We start from the raw sequence: 18,580 nt of genomic DNA on the forward strand, positions 1-18,580 counted from the left end.
GCGAGTATTCATTGTATATATAATAATAATAAAAGACGAGTTTTCACAAAGGTGTAGAAATTTAGGCCTACAGAGTTTTCTTTACACCTGAACTGGAAAAACTTTTGGAAAAAGTTTTCAATAGAGAAATAACTAATAAACCACGTGTGGCGCTAATTTACCATGCTTTTACACAGTGCTTTGTCAATGTTTATGTTGTAAAGCTAAAGTTGTTGGTGTTTTTTTTTTGCTTACATTTAAAAAAAGATAGCCCAACATTGCTGGTGTCGTCCCCGTGGTTCACCAATTTTCTCTATTGGTGTTACCACATCTACCAACTAAAACATCAAATCTGGAAAACGTAGATAATCTCAAACATATGCAAACTACCAAGATTCATTTTAAGAAATAAAGAAAAATTTTTCGTTTTAGTCGAAAAGACATGCTCAAAAGTGTCATATAAGAAGATTTTTTTAATGGTTCTAGAGGAATTTAAATTGTGCTCTTAATGTTAATCATACATTGCAGTACGTATATTAAGTATAACAAGAACTGTCATAGTTAAAGAATCACAAACATTTTCCATTGTAAAAATTAATTTTACCAAAAGTTAAATGAGTAATTACTACAGTTAATATATTCCAACCATTGTAGACTATTTCATCAGAATAAAACGGTGTAAAATATAGGCCACATTGTAATGGTGTAATGAATGCTTAGCGAACTACATTTTGGTACTAATGTACTGTATGTTTGAAAGGCTTTCGTCAATGCCTTCGGCATTGCTCACCCAAACTAGATATAAGCACTGCAGTGAGGTTAGTAAATGCAGGCCTAGTGGAATTCTTGCCGATTTATTAGTCGTCGTCTACTAGAGGCATTTAGGCCTAGTTGAAAATCCTCTTAGACCTACATCACACGGTAAATAGAAACCAAAATCAAAGCATATATTTATGATTTATCAACTGAAGTGTCCATGTTCAACAACACAACTAAATCAAAGCCGTGGTTTGATTAATGCATAAAGTAAATAAATTAGCCATAGACTAAAGTAGCCTAAAGAGGAGAAGAAAAACGGTTTTTCAAAATTGAACTGAAGCCCACAAAATGGATACTTCTTGCAAATGATTTTGTCGTATGATGATCATTACGTTCTCCATAATGCATTCACTTTTCTGGATAATTCCCAAAGGTCATGTTAGAAAATTTCACTTCACTGAATGCAGCAAACAACTTTTTTAATTTTACGTCCGGTTGATGAGGATGATTCTCCTTCATCGTTAACTAGACTTCTTTGGCTTAACTTCAGTCGCATCTGCAAAAGGTCACTGCGCACACTCGGTCTCCTCGCATTAGGCGAAACAATCCCACAGGCCTCGCTGAGCCTCCTTCGAAAAGTTAATCGGTTATTTTCCTTAGGCTTCAGAGTCGGTGTATTGCTGGCACTCATTTTCCTGTGCAAAGACGGGCTCATTTCGCTCGGCAACTTAGCATTTTCAAATAAAAGCCTGAATAATGTGTCAATGTTAATAGACTTCTTTGCCGATGTCTCGATAAACGAGCATCGTTTGTTATTAGTCTCGAAACCTTTTGCTGCTTCCTCCGAACTAACAGCCCTGCAAGCTTCTTTATCGCACTTATTTGCAGCAATCACCATAGGCACACTCTTAGCGCCTCCATTACATACTTTGGTTTCAATAATTTGGTCTTTGAGACGCACCGCTTCCTGGAAAGTATTTTTATTATCGATACTATACACAATGATGAAAATATCTCCTGAAAAACACAAAATATAGAAATTGTAAATTATCTGGTTGAATGTCAAATAATTATAGAATTGAATCGTCTACAAATCGTAAATACAAATTTATAGATCCATGATATAATCATAGGTTCATTAACGTTTCATTGTTATCAAAGTTCTTTACTTGCCTATAAATATTCATTAAGTATTAATTAAAATATCAATCAATATTCAATATAATTTATTTATTTTTTACAGATATTCAATAATATCTATTATAGATATTCAGAAAATATTCATTATAACACAAGTATTCTTTCAAACTGTATAGTTGTGCAGATGATAACTATATACAGATTTCATACCAAGAATTATAATTTGATAAGGCTATGCATATACTGCCACTAGCCACAATAAACAAAATTCTTGACTGGATATAAATATTCATGAAGTGGCTAAGCAATGCTCTTATTAGGTAAGTGAGTAATGGTCAATTAACGAACTCTCTAATGTACGAAAACAGTTTTCATGCCGAGTAAATACTAAAGAGTGCCTATAAATACAAATTTGAAAATCATTTGGCTATTTTTATAGGGTCGTTAAATTCTATATAAAAGGAAACAGATTATACTATAAATAAATAACGAGATTAGAAACAGCTTTATATACTGGGAACACAATGATGGACTTTAATAATTAGCAAAAATCCTGTTCCAAGGAAAAAACAGATATTTTGCATAATACAAGAACTATATATCATAAAAAAATGAAGGCCTATTGAACTAGCACCGTCTAATGTATAATATTGGGAAAAAAACATTTGTTTCATAAAGCTACTCAGTGGTTCATGGTGAAACCATAGAATAAATTAAATTAAATTAAATGCACTGAAGAACCTGTACCATGGGGTTACCAATACCAATAAAAAAAAAGAAAGGAATGTTAACGAAACCATGGTGCATCAAACTTAAATCGATTTGCAATTATCGAATTTGTATACAATGGTAATTAAAGGTGTGTAAATAATACAGTAGTGCCACTGTTTCTTTGTGAACGATACAATTGACCAAATAAAACGTGTATATCATGGAATTAGAATAATCGATAATGAACTTTTAAAGATTATCTGAAAGAAAATATGAGAAGTGAATGGGTTTATAAGGCCGAGGATAATGCTGTAGACAAGTTGACGCTAGATAGATGGTCGTAGGTTCTGGCTCACATTGAACTACATAAAGCCATTCACACAATGTGTATTTAACTATTATTTATTCACTGATAAATATGTTGTAGAAATTATAAGAAAAAGAAAATATGTATAAGAAATTAAACTTGTTTTTTCGATAGGCCTAGTGGGTTCATGTAGAATAACTGACAATACAAAATGTATATGCAGCAGAACTTATATCAACAGGTCCATGTAGAGCAAGTATTGCATAATCGAGTAATGTAATACAACTAACTAACCTGGTTAAACAGAAACGTAGTTAACTAAATAGTAAATACAACTAACTAACCTGGTTAAACAGAAACGTACGGTAGTTAACTAAATAGTAAATACAACTAACTAACCTGGTTAAACAGAAACGTAGTTAACTAAATAGTAAATACAACTAACTAACCTGGTTAAACAGAAACTTGGTCAACTAAATATTAATAACGCTTGTCACGTTATACAGTATAACGTTTCAAACAAAACTGTACCAATCGCAAGTATCACATTATATCATTGTTATGGATAGGATATTATTAAGTTTGTTTTTATTTCATTTTGATGCACGATGTTAACATGGCGTTGTAACAACTTCCTGATGTGAGTGTATACATTTAATAATTATGTGAACCACGTCAAATGAGAGGTAGTGGGACGATTCGGCACTGAGAAGATTCGGCCCACTACATTATAGTATGGAAACGTGAACGTGAACTATCATAGATTTATGTAATTTGCAGTGTTGATAAAGCTTCGACAATGTGCGATAGGACTAATCAATACAAAACAATAATATAGACAGTGTGACTGCAGAACATGTGGTCTTGATGAAGGAACTTGCCTTGTAGACAGAATGTGCACTTCATTTTCTGCTTGACTTCTGCCAATGCTATGAAAAATGTCGCTATTCTGTACGTTCACCTAAAGTGACAACAATAACAATACAGCGTGTATTGATCAATCTATCATGTCTACCAGCGTGTTAATTGAATTACACAGACACGTGGGGTAAGTATGTTATGACTAATACGTCATGTCAATGTTTGTCAAAGTTATTTAATTCCAAGCATGTGTTTTATGCATTTGTACTTTTGTTTGCTCTTTTCAGTTCAGTTTTTGACGTTAAAAAGGGGCTTTCGTTTTTACGACACGGCACGCGACTAGACATCTATTGAATGTATCAGTCATTGTGGGCATGTTCATATGCTTCTCTGGGCGTCGTGCATGGAATGACTTTTCGACTTGACAGATACGTTGTTTAATAGCTTCTGGTGAAACAAAAGTTCTTGACGAATTGATGCAATATATCTGAATTTTAGTGGTAATTGTTTTCAGAAAACCAGGATATGGAGAGTTAATTGGCCATGTCTAGTATAATAAAAGATATCTATTCTGAATAAAATATCGTGTAAACCGTCGACGGATATTGCTAAAAATGAGAAGCTTCATATTACATTACACTAATCAATATACATTACACAAATTCATAATTTGAATTATATAATAAATAATCAATAATGCATTTTTATGACATTATGAGGTGAAATAGTACGGCAGGTGTAAAAGTATAAAACACAATCCGTATAGGGCTTCAATTAATGCGTTTGTTAGGTGGTTATTGGTATGTTAAGACGTATACGTGTGACTGGCGCCAACAACTTTTTTTCTTCCTAAGCAGACGTATTTTGTTCCCGAACGTAACCCTTTCTCTATGGTTTATATAGTGTTTAGTAATACAGGTTGATCGTTCATTAAGTACATTGTATTATTATTTCATTACTTACTATTCCATCAAGGATTATCAGCCAAGTCAACACTACAAGTATCCTATAATTGTATTCGTGCAAATGTGTGAACGTGAAAACTAATTCAATCATATTTTTTCCTTAAAAAATGCCACTAAGTTTGTCCATCGAATATGACACTCTACCAAACTCGTAAAGTGTTAACTTAACGTTATGTAGTGTATTAGTAACATCATGTAATTTCATCTGTCATATACAGTTCCAATGACACGTGTTTTTATATACTACTGTGATTTAAAATTGTCAACTCTTTAGTAAAACTTCATGTTACTATAACATAACATGATTCGCTAATATAGTATGCTATATAAACATCATATTGCATTGAAATAGAAAAATACCAGTTTTATTGTTGGTTACGTCTTATTATCGTCCGTTACGTTATTATCGTCCGTTACGTCTTATTATCGTCCGTTACGTCTTTACTGCATGAGGTATCTCCGATTATAAAGACCCTGTATGGGACCGTGGTTTTAACATTAAATTTCTGTTTTAAAAGTATACTACTAATTATTCAAATGACTGTATTAAAATGTTATGATTTTTATAGTGATACGCATCAAATCTCTATGACTTTCATAAATTTATTTTCTTAGTAAATATGTCACCGGTAGTACGGATCCAACTAGTATCACAACGTAGCGCTCCGTTTTTTCAGAAACATAATAATTTTTTTTAAAGGTTACTATTTGAGCATAAACAAAACATTTAATATATACATTATTTTCCTTAAATTATTTTTTGTAATACTTTCAGATTGGCAATTCCATTTTTAATTTTTTTTTTTTTTGAGACAACACACTATATATTATACCTATACCCAATACTATAATTGGTTTCATAAGATTTCGATATGAAGATCGCACGAGACGCCACGTAGCCATCGGCACCATCATATTGATTCATTATCTGGCAATAACTAAAATCAATATCATTTTGACAGAATTAATTGGATATTTAATATTAATTGAAATAAACGGCAGAGTATTAACATTTTCTAATCTTTGCCAACGACCATCCAACATTCTAAAATATTAAATTCATGATGAAGTTAACTACTCCTTTCTCCCAACATTTTTGGTAAAACTTTTCTCTGAGTAGGCTTACATTAATTCTTAATTGTGCATTGCCATATTCTGTGTTTTAGAATTGTAGATTTTGTATTCTTGAAATGTTTAGATGTATTGTATTTGATTTGAATGTGCTAAGAGGGAAGGTGAGTCTCCAATCCAGATTACAGAAGGCTCTTCTTAGCCAGAGGGATCCAGTCATCTGTGTTTCATGTCAGCTTACTTAGTGGTCTGTTGTGTATGTTTTTTGACAAGAAAGAATACGAATAAGAGTATGTTCAATTATCCTGGTTTTAAGAAATCAATAAAAATCAAAACTACCTGTTCTTACCTTGAAATTGTATATGTATTATTCTGGTAATTCTCATACAGCGTTTTAAGGTATATACATAAATAGGCCTAATAATGTTGACCTTTTGTAACCATTCACGTGTATACAGTTTATGAACTTTCAATAAATGAAAAAAGTCTCATCCTAATTATAACCATCTCAAAATAGTTTCATGACTATATACTATCCAGCATGTTTACATTCATATTCTAAAATTATACACACTATGTCTATTTAAAGAATAGGCATGCTGGTTATAATATAATGAAGTTATTTATACTGCTAATGTATATATATATATATTATACTATTTACTACATGCTGATCAAATCATCAACTTAGTTGATATACGTTGTCTAAAAATAATGTTCAAATCCGATTTTGGTAAATTCATTATCTACCAACACGTTCTCAACAGATATTTGTTATCGTGCCATTAGTTCTAAGACCTAATAATAGAGTTAATACACTCTCAGCATGTTGAATAACACGTTCAAATACAATTCTACAAAATAGAGAGGTCACAGTAACATTGACAAACACGGAGATGAGAAAAACCATGAAGCAAAGAATATAGAAATTAACGCAAGGCCAAGGATTTGAGTATCAACAGACAACCAACAACCCACAAAATTAACAGTTACATTTAACGAAACTTCCAGTTGACTATACATTTGGCTTTTATCACGTAAATGTTCTTTTCGATCCAATTTTGGTCAAAGTGAACAACTATTGTGTGATATTAGAAATGACCCAGCTATTAGCAGCTGGGGTTTTTTCCAGAAGGGGACATCTTTAAACAAAAAAGTTACGAGAGCGTACAATATAAATAATAATATCAAGGTCATTACGCATGCGCGAAGCTTCTATGTGTCTCGGATATTTTCAAAGCAAAGGTAACTTGTAAATGAATCTTCAAACCTATTTGTATTGTAGTGTATAAGCTGAGCTACCGTAGGTATCTTAAATGCATTTCTGTTTAAAAGTGCTTCACTTTGTCATTCTAATCGGTTTAAAAAAATACTAGATTAAGTAATTATTACTAAATTGGGTTGTTTTAAGTAGGGCCTAAATATTAAAAATTCTTCAAAATACTCAATTTTTAATCTTTTTAATGGTTTGACGAAACAATGTAATCAATTAAAATTATTCGAATGTGTAGATTGCGTTTAAAAAAACAGTTCCAACGCGAATTAACAATTTCACTTCCAATTAAAAGCTATACTTTAGAAAACATATGGTACGTCAATACTGTCAAAGATTGTGGCTTTCCTCTTAACAACGGAAAACAGGTATTCTTGGTAAATTTTATATTTCCGAATTACATTATCGATATTGGTTAATTAATTGATTGCTCGCATTACTGAGAGACATTAGTACCACATCGTTATATTTATCTCTCCAATAAAATCGAAATTATTGCCACTCATTGGACAAAAGAAATAAAATGTTCGTTTGGTTTAAGAAAAGAGATCTAATTTCGAACTATAAAATTACTAATAATAATACTAGGGGAAAAATAATTTTCGACAATAATTTGAGAATTTATTATTAGTTTTAAATTCCACCGATTTCCTGCGGAAGTACAAGTTAACATTTACAATTGTTTTAACCATTCTCGTTTAATTGCTGAGAATGCTATAGTTTTGTTTGATGTCGAATTCTCATATACAACAACATTTTACAGCACGAGTTTAAAACACGGTAATAGGAACAGTAAATCAAGAGCACATTTTGTGATTACTGCTGGCGCGATGCATCACGACCTGCGCGCTGTTCGTGATAACGATGCAGCATGCCCATAGGTTGCAATTTCGTATAGATTAATAAGGCTTGTAGATATATTCGCATTTACTGCTGCATATACAGTGACAAAACGGCATGTTATTAAGAGAAAATGCATCTATTTATTTTTACTTACATATATGTATTATGTACAGTTATAAATTACACTATATCACACGGAAAGCAATATTGTGATATAGACTATATCGACGAAAATTACTATTTAGTTTTATATCTAAAAATTAAGAACATGACGTGTTTCGAATAATCAGTACGGAGAATATGAACTACCTCATAATATTGCAATCGATGCAAAGTAGATAAGGATATGATAAATCAATTTCTGTTTTGAGAAAACTGTTAATACAATTTTAATTGTTAATTGTACCAATTCACCTAGATTTATACGTAAATAAGGATAGTAGAAGTTTTGTTGGACAGTCGTAGCAGATAATACGACAGCATTTATACTGGGAACTTTAATTAGCATTTACCAGGTTGTTATGACTCATGTGAAAAGGTTATCGGTTATTATTCGCTATTGTAATCCTGGTCAAGCAAACAGGATCTTATTCAGTCAAGAGCTTTCCTAAACAGCCGGCAACCAATGTAACAATTAGTTCAAACGTTAAGGTACGCCTTTTATACGCGCGCGTGACCTATTTGTCAATATAACAGTGAGACGTCGGCGTTCAAACGTTGTTAAATGGCACGCTTTTTATACGCGCGCGTGAACTTGTGTCAATGTAACAATTAGTGGCACGGCGGCGTTCAAACGTTGCTAATAATATTTGGCTTTTACACGCGCGCGTGAATTGTGTAACGGACAAAATATAAAACCTAGTGTACATTTCATTTTGATGCAAACATCGTTAGTAATTAATACCGATGTTGTCTTGTGTACCATAAGCATCCATGTATTTTGTATTTTAATAATTCATGTGAGATAGAGAGGTTGTCATGATTCATAAGATGAATTTCAAAGAACTTGTACGTCAAAACCAACAGTATTTATCATGTTTTTATAATTAAACAGGATGTCGTTATCAATTACGATGAAAGTCAATATACTGTGCTCATAAATATTTGATTAATTCATGTTTAAACTATCTATGAGGCAATCAATGGATATTAACTTATGATGAACATACTATCAAATTATCTAAATTGTATGTTAGCGTGAGTTGTATGCGCCTCCCAGACAGACCATTGCAGCAACAAAATCACTATAGGATTATAGAGTTACCCGTTCCAAACTAAACACTGAAGATACCGTTGGTAAGAGTTGATGCTAGGAATATTATGTATACATCAGCCTAAACTCACCATACTGACCCAATTTACCTTAATTATTCCCATTGGAGCTTAACAGATGAACGATTTAATTCTACTAAGAGCGTCATTCCTGGAATCGATCTGAACACGTAAAATGCATTCTATGTATTATCATATATGCAAGTTAAATGAAAATCCGGGATATCACACCTCGAACGTGGTATTAATTGAAACTATCAGCAAGGATTTTATTAGATCTTCTGAGAAAGAAGTGACGAGGTAAATTAGCGTTACTCACATAGCATTATTAGTCTGACTTTCAGAAATAAAGAGTTCAATCGATCGAACAGTTAATTTTTTTCCGACTTGGATAAAGAACTGAATTGTCCAATCAAATTCTACAAACTAATAAAGAACAGTAAACCTTATTCAACCCTAGGACTGCAAACCTTTTCAACTGGAGGACTCGAAACTTTATTGAACTGGATGACTGGAAACATTTTTCAACTGGATGACTGGAAACCTTATTAAGAACTTACTTACCTACTTCAGACTGGAAACTTATTCAGAATGGAAACATAAAATTCAGATTGGAAGAATGGAAACTTTATTCAACTGGAGGATTTAAGATTGGGTAACTGGAAACCATATTCAAACTGGAAACTTTTTCAGATTTGAAACTTATTCAGACTGGAGAAATGGAAACTTTATTCAGACTGGAAACTTATTCAGACTGGAGGAAACTTTTCAGACCGAAAAAAACTTTCATTGACTACAGTGAAATATACCTATAAGACTTAAACCAATACCATTTTACAGTAGTCAAATATACCGAAAGTAGGCTCCAATTCTACTTTTATTTTTTTTCCATCGATTAACTATTTTGTGTTGCAATTTATTTAATGAGACAATTAAACCATGCCACTATAGAAATCATTTTCATTTTCTGTAGAAATTTAAATGGTGATTAAACGTTTGACTCTAGGGCATAATCTTTACTAATTTTGATAATACATGAGTGATACTGAAGTTTACTTTGTTTTAATCGATGCTGAACCTTACGACCTTTTGATGATCGTAATAGTTGTGCCTAAAGATTAGTGCCACAACGATAATGAAAACTTCCTCTGAAGGTTAAAACGCATTAAACTGGTGCAGTGGAAAAGAAGTACACACACGCGAATAGTTGAGTAGGTAAATTAGGATAAATCTCGCAGATAAAAAATGTTAACGAGCTGCAGCTTTACCTCTTCAGCAGGGCCGTGGCCACCAGTACGGTTAGCAAGGTTTCAACCTGGCCTTTGACAAAGAGATTCTTCCCTTTTCTTGCGGAAACCGGACCACTTTATTTCTCGTGGCTACATCACTGTTCAGTGGTGTCTCTGGAACACAAACCAAACAAGAGGGAGAGACAAATTTATCAGTAGCAAATGCAAATGTCACTGCCCTCTTAAATGAGTCAACACGGTCTGCTCGTCAGGTTAACGAACCATAATGAAGAAATGAAGTACTGTACATGGAGAATAATCCATTTAATAAAAACGTCATAACTATCCAGTAACCGATGGGTTTCTGGTATCTTGTGATGATTTCGTGAGTCTCTTGTCGCTGTATTATAGCCTGTGTGAAGAAAATTGTATGTATCTCACTTTTTACATATTGTTTTGCAGCGCATTTTACTAATAATAATGAGCTTAAAATTGCTACGCTACATGCAGAAAAAAATGATCAAACGCTATCGCGGTAGTCCCTTTAATTGGGCAAACAGTGAAGCGTGTTCACATGTTTAATGAAACAAAAAGAAAATCGCTTAGATGGAAAGGACGCTTTGATAATCTGACAGGTACTGAGAGAACGTTAATTAGAAGATGATGTTGGAACATGTTTGTTTATATCATAGAGTGGATTCTCCATCAATCAAACTAAAACAGAAAATTAAATGTAAACTGAGATAGGCATATCCGAGAACACTTATATCGTGATGGTATAGCGTTTACCATCTCGTTTTATTGACTCTATACAAAGTCTTATGGTATCAATTCCATGAGACAGGTTATGTACATTACGCAAGTTGTCAAAATGGCATTCACATCTCCACAATAACAATTCACGCATGCGTACACACATGCCCAGTAATCAGATTAGTTAACAACAAACTGTTATAGTTTACATTGCTTTTCAAAACATTCGAAAGCTATGGCTCTCCACTGAATCATAGCTGCCCTGGATGCTCTGCCCTGTATTCGATGTAGATTCCATATTGCCGGCCCTTGATGCCCGCATCCATACATCATACACATATCATGTTGTGGTGGTTATCCTGGTGGATCATGCCCTTTACACACCAGATGCATTGATGACTGCACTGAAGGCTCCCTACCTGCTACCATTAAGGTTCTATGCCTTTCCTGGGTGGTGCTCAACAAATTGGAAGAAGAAAGTCTGCATTGAACTTTGCAACCCTGCTGTGTAACACTACAATACTCTCAACCGGGGAGGAACACTTTTAATTCCTCTTTAACTCACACGTCTTTTAATTATAGTCACGTGTTTCTTTACTAAATTGAGATCTTAGAAAAACGATTACCGTAATTAGATTGTCATTTTCATTTGTGGCCACCGCGTTTAAAATTGGGAAGGATCGATTTGATAGTAATGGATTGAGAACACAAAACAGACAAATAAAAACGTAGCGGGAAGTTAATATCTGCAGCATTGTTGCTCTTGTTGCTAAATGAACGCTGTGATAATTATTGACACACGCATTTATAGCTAGATTGTTTTTTTCGATGATACAGATACTATTTTGTTTGTCGAACGTTTTCATTTAAATGTTGCTTTATAGAGGCCTATCTGAACCATACCTTTTCTAAGTAAGAAAAAGATTTTGTTATTAGAGCGTTACATTAGTCAGCCATATGTAACACAAGGCAAACAGAGTTAAGTAACAGAAGGTATGTACATAATTTATGAACATTCATAAATCGAACATTAAATTTATGCATTCTTGGTATTTCGTCACATGTTTTCATTCTCACCATAGGTGATAATTTAATACATACATTTCCGAAGTTGTTCAGATTGTGAAAGACATTTTACATTACTTTATTGAAATTTAAGCATTTGATCTAGTTCTGCAACAGAATGAACGAAGCGTGACAAATGAACAAAAGTCTCTAGACCATATTCCATTAACCAGATTAACTGAGCAGCGGTATAGATTTAATTGCACGCACACAACGTACCTTGATAAACGCACGCCTTGTTCCTTTATTATAATGACGCGTAAAACCTAAACGTTTTTAACATAGAAACAAAATCAGAGAAACAAGTCAAATTGACAACAGAAGAGGCGTCTTAACAAGATTAGCACCTTCTTCCTGGGATTAAACAGACTAACACTTATTTCAAGTGTTCTAGGCCTACGTGCTTGTTTACTGTAGGCTGTTCAGTCAGTATTTAGTTTGTAGAATTGCGATGAATATATACGTTTAGTTCAATTAAATAAACACGAAAACGTAACCGAATACGCAGCTCTCTCAGAGCTATAATTAAATCACAAGTAACTACACTCAGCGGAAGTTAACGTAGTAAACGTGTGTTTATGGCGACAACTGCACATTTTCGAATGTGTTTGAATATCAACATTGATAATAATAATATTATAAGATCTTAATACTACTGTAGACCTTTAGTCAATTCTAAGATGACAGAAACATGTTACGTCAATGCGATCGAATTATTAACTGTGGCCTATACACCCGACCAGAACCAGAGTGAAACATCCAAACCAACTCATCACCTACCAATGCCCTTTAGTGTATTTCCGCATCACTGCTAAGATATGTTCGATTCGGTAATTACATTCATTTAGCTTACTGATGTATCCGTCCTTGTTATTTGAGTAATATAATGTTAATATTAATAATATTTAGGATAAGAGCACGTAGTACCAGCCTTCATAAGAAAATGAAACAAACACTAGTAGTCTGTATAACTCACGAGTTCTTTTTATCGTTCTAGAATTACAGAAAGTGATCTCCATGTTGAGAAAAGTATAGTTGTACTGGTTTTAAGATTTTGTTTAACACTAAGCTTTCACCCGCACATTGGATTATAATTTACAATTGTTTTCATCGAGGAAGATTATAAGTGAAATATCTTACAAGACATCTTGCTAACATGATTAACGACAGTTACTGCAGTAAACAAGTTTAGTAGGATAATAAAATATAACTTTAATGAATATCTATATATTATCTGTACTATGTGCTTACAAAACTAGAAATCTACCAAAATATAATATAAAAGTTTCCATGTAGGCCTAAGTTGTTGAAGTATGTAAAAATGGGAGAAACTAACCACAACCTTTCAGAAGGCAACAGTCGGGAATAGCACAAAATAACTTAATTTCCAAAACATGATACCATTCACTGACAATTTTAAATTTGTTTTTATTGAAATAATTGTTTTCAACTAACGACAAAAAATGCAAGCAAGCAAGCTGAAAGACGGAATAATTAAATCTTTCCTGAATTTCCTTCTCAAGAGGCTAATTAATACAGAAGATATCTTCAAGTAGCCACATTGTGGATCAATAATCCGACCCTAGAGTGGGTTTATATACAGGTGTGCATCGGTCACATGTAATCAGTCGCTATCCTGGTTCATTGCTGATCGGTAGAACAACACATTATTTGTCTTTTATTGTTTCAATATATTGCATTCAATAAATAAATTGATTTGTTAGTTATTAACACTAAAGGATAGTTTGAAGATATGAATTAGAGTGCGGTTTGTGTCGGAACCGGAATCGATATTGACCATGGGAGGTATAATAACATATTAGTATGATGATGTGTCTTCAAGTGATCTTCAAAAATCTAGATGAAAACAAATGTTGATGAATGTATGTCGTTGAAAGTATAACGATTAATATAGAATGATGGTTCAAAGTGATTGCTGAATGTTGCAGTACGTTGATGATAAATATTACAGTATGTTGATGATAAATATTACAGTATGTTGATGATAAATATTACAGTATGTTGATGATGAATGTTAGGTTGATGATGAATGTTACAGTATGTTGATGATGAATGTTACAGTATATTGATGATGAATGTTACAGTATATTGATGATGAATGTTACAGTATGTTGATAATGAATGTTACAGTATGTTGATGATGGATGTTACAGTATGTTGATGATCAATGTCACAGTATGTTGATGATGAATGTCACAGTATATTGATGATCAATGTCACAGTATGTTGATGATGAATGTTACAGTATGTTGATGGATGTTACAGTATGTTGATGATCAATGTCACAGTATGTTGATGATGAATGTTACAGTATGTTGATGATGAATGTTACAGTATGTTGATGATGAATGTTACAGTATGTTGATGATGAATATTACAGTATGTTGATGATGAATGTTAGGTTGATGATGAATATTACAGTATGTTGATGATGAATGTTAGGTTGATGATGAATGTTACAGTATGTTGATGATGAATGTTACAGTATATTGATGATGAATGTTACAGTATATTGATGATGAATGTTACAGTATGTTGATAATGAATGTTACAGTATGTTGATGATGAATGTTACAGTATGTTGATGATGAATGTCACAGTATGTTGATGATGAATGTCACAGTATGTTGATGATGAATGTTACAGTATGTTGATGATGAATGTTACAGTATGTTGATGATGAATGACTTGATAAAGATGTACTTGAGATGATAAAATGTTGATAATTATAATAGTAATAATGGAGATGAAAATTAGGAAGTACAGTGTATGTTGATGAAACGTACAACATACGATAGAGATGTAAGATGTTATTGATATACTGATGAAACTTTGATGACTATGAATATAATAATGATGATGATGCTGACGATGATGTGATTGATGTGATAAAGAAGGAAGATTTTATGAAAGTACAGTATAAGGATGTTGATAAAACGGCAATTATGATCTTGAATGTTGGTGTACGTTGGACGATGTCTTGAATGTATGTTGATGAAATTTTGATGATGACTATGATAATGATTGGGGGGGGGGGGGGGGATAAGATATGTTGCCAAAAGTACAATGTCGGTATACGTGCGATAAATATGGAAGATGTTCTTGAATGTTGATGAATATGTCTCTTTGTCAAACGTCATAGTTTGTACCAAGTACCCGTATGAATGTCGGTACGTAAGATACAGTAGGTCTGAATAATACACAGTAAAGAACAGACAAAATTCCAATCTCCTCCAACATATTAATCTTCGTTAATCTTTCATTTGAGAGAAATGAAAGCAACACCAAATTAATATCATACCAAGTACAAGTTGAGAAATCTGCATTACCATGTTAATACTAATGCCAAGCAGTCAGCATAATGTGTAATGTGTAAAGTTTATTATCATCTAATTGCTGACAAATAATGTGAGTATTTTACAGACATGACAATTGCATCACAAACGAATGATTGTGAACAAATTAGTGTAGTAATCAACTCATTACATTTATATAGCGCAATGACCTCGTTTTAACAACACTTTCCCCATAAGAATTGTATAAGGCTGTAGGCGTACGTATACGTTTTGTCTAAAAATCGTATCTCCAAACTGAAAGAGACTTCAGTACTGTACATGTTCGTTAAAAAAAACTAGTTCATCGTGTTCGAGGGCGCTGTATGAGCGGTTATCATAATAATTATTTAGCTATATAACACTATACTTTTCGTAAGTTAGTATAAGGAAAGTGTTTACATAAACCTAACTACTGTATTCCTGCACTAAACACAAAAGTATGGTTATAACATAAGAGTACGAGTAAGATTGTACCTACCTGTTAAGATGGACAGTTTGCACATAGCTGGAAAGGGGTTATTGCCGGACGTGTCCAAAATGTCCAGTCGATACACTTGACCCTTTATTTTATAGATCTTTCGATGGAAATCTTCAATCGTAGGAGTGTACTGGTCTTCAAAACGTCCGGTCAAAAATCGATTGACTATCGCCGTTTTCCCGACTTTTGGCGATCCGAGAACAACTAAACGGAAACAGTTATCCGGCGGGACTTCGATATCGCTGTCCCGCGATGGAGAATCGTCGGGTGATGAGGATGAGCTCATCTTAGCTGCTAAAAAGTGCAACAGTAAAAATCACAAATGCGACGGGAGAATTACACTTTTTCCAAGTCGTTAACGCTTATCTGTGCAGAAAACCATTCATGGTTGACAATTACCGGTCGATTCTAAAACAAATAGTATGTTGCTCAGCTGAACGGCTGTTTATATTACGATCGTCTGCAGTAGCAGCCGAGTTACACAATTGTGATGCTGCTTATTATTATCACCGTTTTTATAAACAAGGTGACTAGCGAATCGGCCTTTGAAATTGGTAAGACAAATCCGTTACCTTTCGTACATCGCTTTTGATTGGCTGACGTTACCAGAGCGCCAAGCGTAATCAATTACGACCACATCTACCAATCAGCTTGAACAAAACACAAAACTACTATCAAATTATTGTTTACAAAATACATTGTCATATTGGCCAATATTTCCAATAAGAAAAACATGTTGATTACTATAATTTTAAATATTAATTTTTTAATATCAATATTCGATTCGAACTAATTGTTAATTGAAACTAATGAGGCATGTGTCAGGGTCTATAGGGACTAACACTAAAACACGTAAACAACAGCCGTCGGAAGCTCAAATTATTATATATTAATAAATTAAGGGTATATATTTCATTACCGATATTACTCAATTTGACGAACGTCTTTTGGAAACATTACAAAGTGCGATTCACACACTAGAGGTGGTTATTAGTGTCAAAGGTGCCGAGTTACGATGCGTTCACACAATGAAAAGGTATTCATTCCATTTGATATAATATTTTCTTATAATCTCTGTCCATTTCGACCATTCGCACTGGACGAACTGGTCGATTTCCCGACAACTCCTGCTCAAACGTTTAAGGGTAACATTATAGGGCAGGTTCACGTTTGTTTGCCGCTAAATCACGGACCAATTATCCGGATATAAATAACTAAGCATGACTTGTCCCATGATGGTCATGTAGTTACTGCAGTAACTGCGGTAGACGTCTTTTACCACTGTTATTACCACACTTAGACCGCAGTAGATGTGCATAATTTACAGGTTCAATTTTGGATGTCAACGAACGTTTTGATGGTTTAGAATATAGATTGTAAATTAATTGATTTAATACACATAATTTGCCACTGTCACATGTGAATAAACAATTATAATTTGCCGATTATTCTGATGTAAAATGTTATCTGCACTGTACACGTTTGTACACAATGCAGATAACTTTCAAGTCATTGACATTGTTTGTATCATCGCAATTTAATTCAATGTCAACGCAATTTATGACAAATACTGTATAAAGGGTCTTTCACTCATCTATTCTGTTTCGGCACGGTTCCAGTCTGGCGAACTTAACGTCAGTGTTTCGTTTTCACGACGCTCCACATGGGGCTATGCGCCAATCGATATGCGCGTAGCCGCGTGAACACAAATCATGTTCGATTTGATTTGCCGACGCCGGAACCGGTGTGAAAGACCCTTAAATCATGGACCATGGTAGCATATACCATTTTCAACATACTCGCAACTATCATTTGCCGTTCGACGAACTACCGCCGCGAACACACCACACGTCAACATGATTAAAAAACATTTGATACAAATAATAATCATGAAATAACATTGAATGGCCAGTTATAGGACATCTCTACTCCCATCAATTTATAACTCCGAGTCACGTGTCAGACAATAAATACGAAGAGTTTTCATGAATTCTGCGATTTCTCTTTACATAACCCTAAGGCCTACACACACCCTACCGGTGACAGCGTTTTTAATGCTTTTGTCTCTCCTCGGCTCCGTCTTCTACTTTTATATTATATATTTCTATATTTTTTAAAGTTTATCATGTCTATTGCCGAAATGATTAAAATAAATAAATAACCGAATTATTCTAGTGCATGCGTCGCATGAAGCGATATCTGGAATCATTGCATCACGCATAAACATCAAAATTAACATCATCATCCAAATCTACATCATCATCCAAATCAACATCTCTATACTGCAAAAAAGTACTGGAATTCTGATCCACCTGTTGCATTACGATAGACATGTGCAATGTTGACACATTTCACAATATATGAATTTCTTTTGTGTTCACGATTGTTGTATCTTATGTAAAGATACCAAACCAAAAACAAACAGCAGCTGGTGTGCACTGTATTCACTGTAAGGTGATCTAATAATTTATATTTGATACAAACAAAACAAACCGATGTGGATGTAATGAACGAATGG

The 18,580-nt window shown here is 33.6% G+C and overlaps 1 protein-coding gene across 1 annotated transcript; it reads right to left on the minus strand.

Moving 5' to 3' along the window:
* Positions 1–209: 209 nt before the first annotated feature.
* On the minus strand, positions 210–16,533 carry LOC140061060 (dexamethasone-induced Ras-related protein 1-like). The gene is made up of 2 exons (XM_072107478.1): positions 16,063–16,533; positions 210–1,755 (listed from the first exon to the last, which is right to left on the minus strand). The coding sequence occupies exons 1-2, from the start codon at positions 16,346–16,348 to the stop codon at positions 1,193–1,195; spliced, it is 849 nt and encodes a 282-aa protein (XP_071963579.1). The 5' UTR covers positions 16,349–16,533; the 3' UTR covers positions 210–1,192.
* Between the last annotated feature and the right edge of the window lie 2,047 nt (positions 16,534–18,580).

The sequence above is a fragment of the Antedon mediterranea genome, chromosome 1 (genome assembly GCF_964355755.1).
Source record: "Antedon mediterranea chromosome 1, ecAntMedi1.1, whole genome shotgun sequence".
In the NCBI taxonomy this organism is placed as follows: Eukaryota; Metazoa; Echinodermata; class Crinoidea; order Comatulida; family Antedonidae; genus Antedon; species Antedon mediterranea.

What these genes read in the sequence shown, in the direction of transcription:
- LOC140061060 (XM_072107478.1), bottom strand. Translation starts at nt 16,348, where the DNA reads ATGAGCTCATCCTCATCACCCGACGATTCTCCATCGCGGGACAGCGAT. An exon ending in CAAACTGTCCATCTTAACAG is followed by an intron (nt 1,756 to 16,062) that starts GTAGGTACAATC and finishes TGTGTTTTTCAG; the next exon opens with GAGATATTTTCATCATTGTG.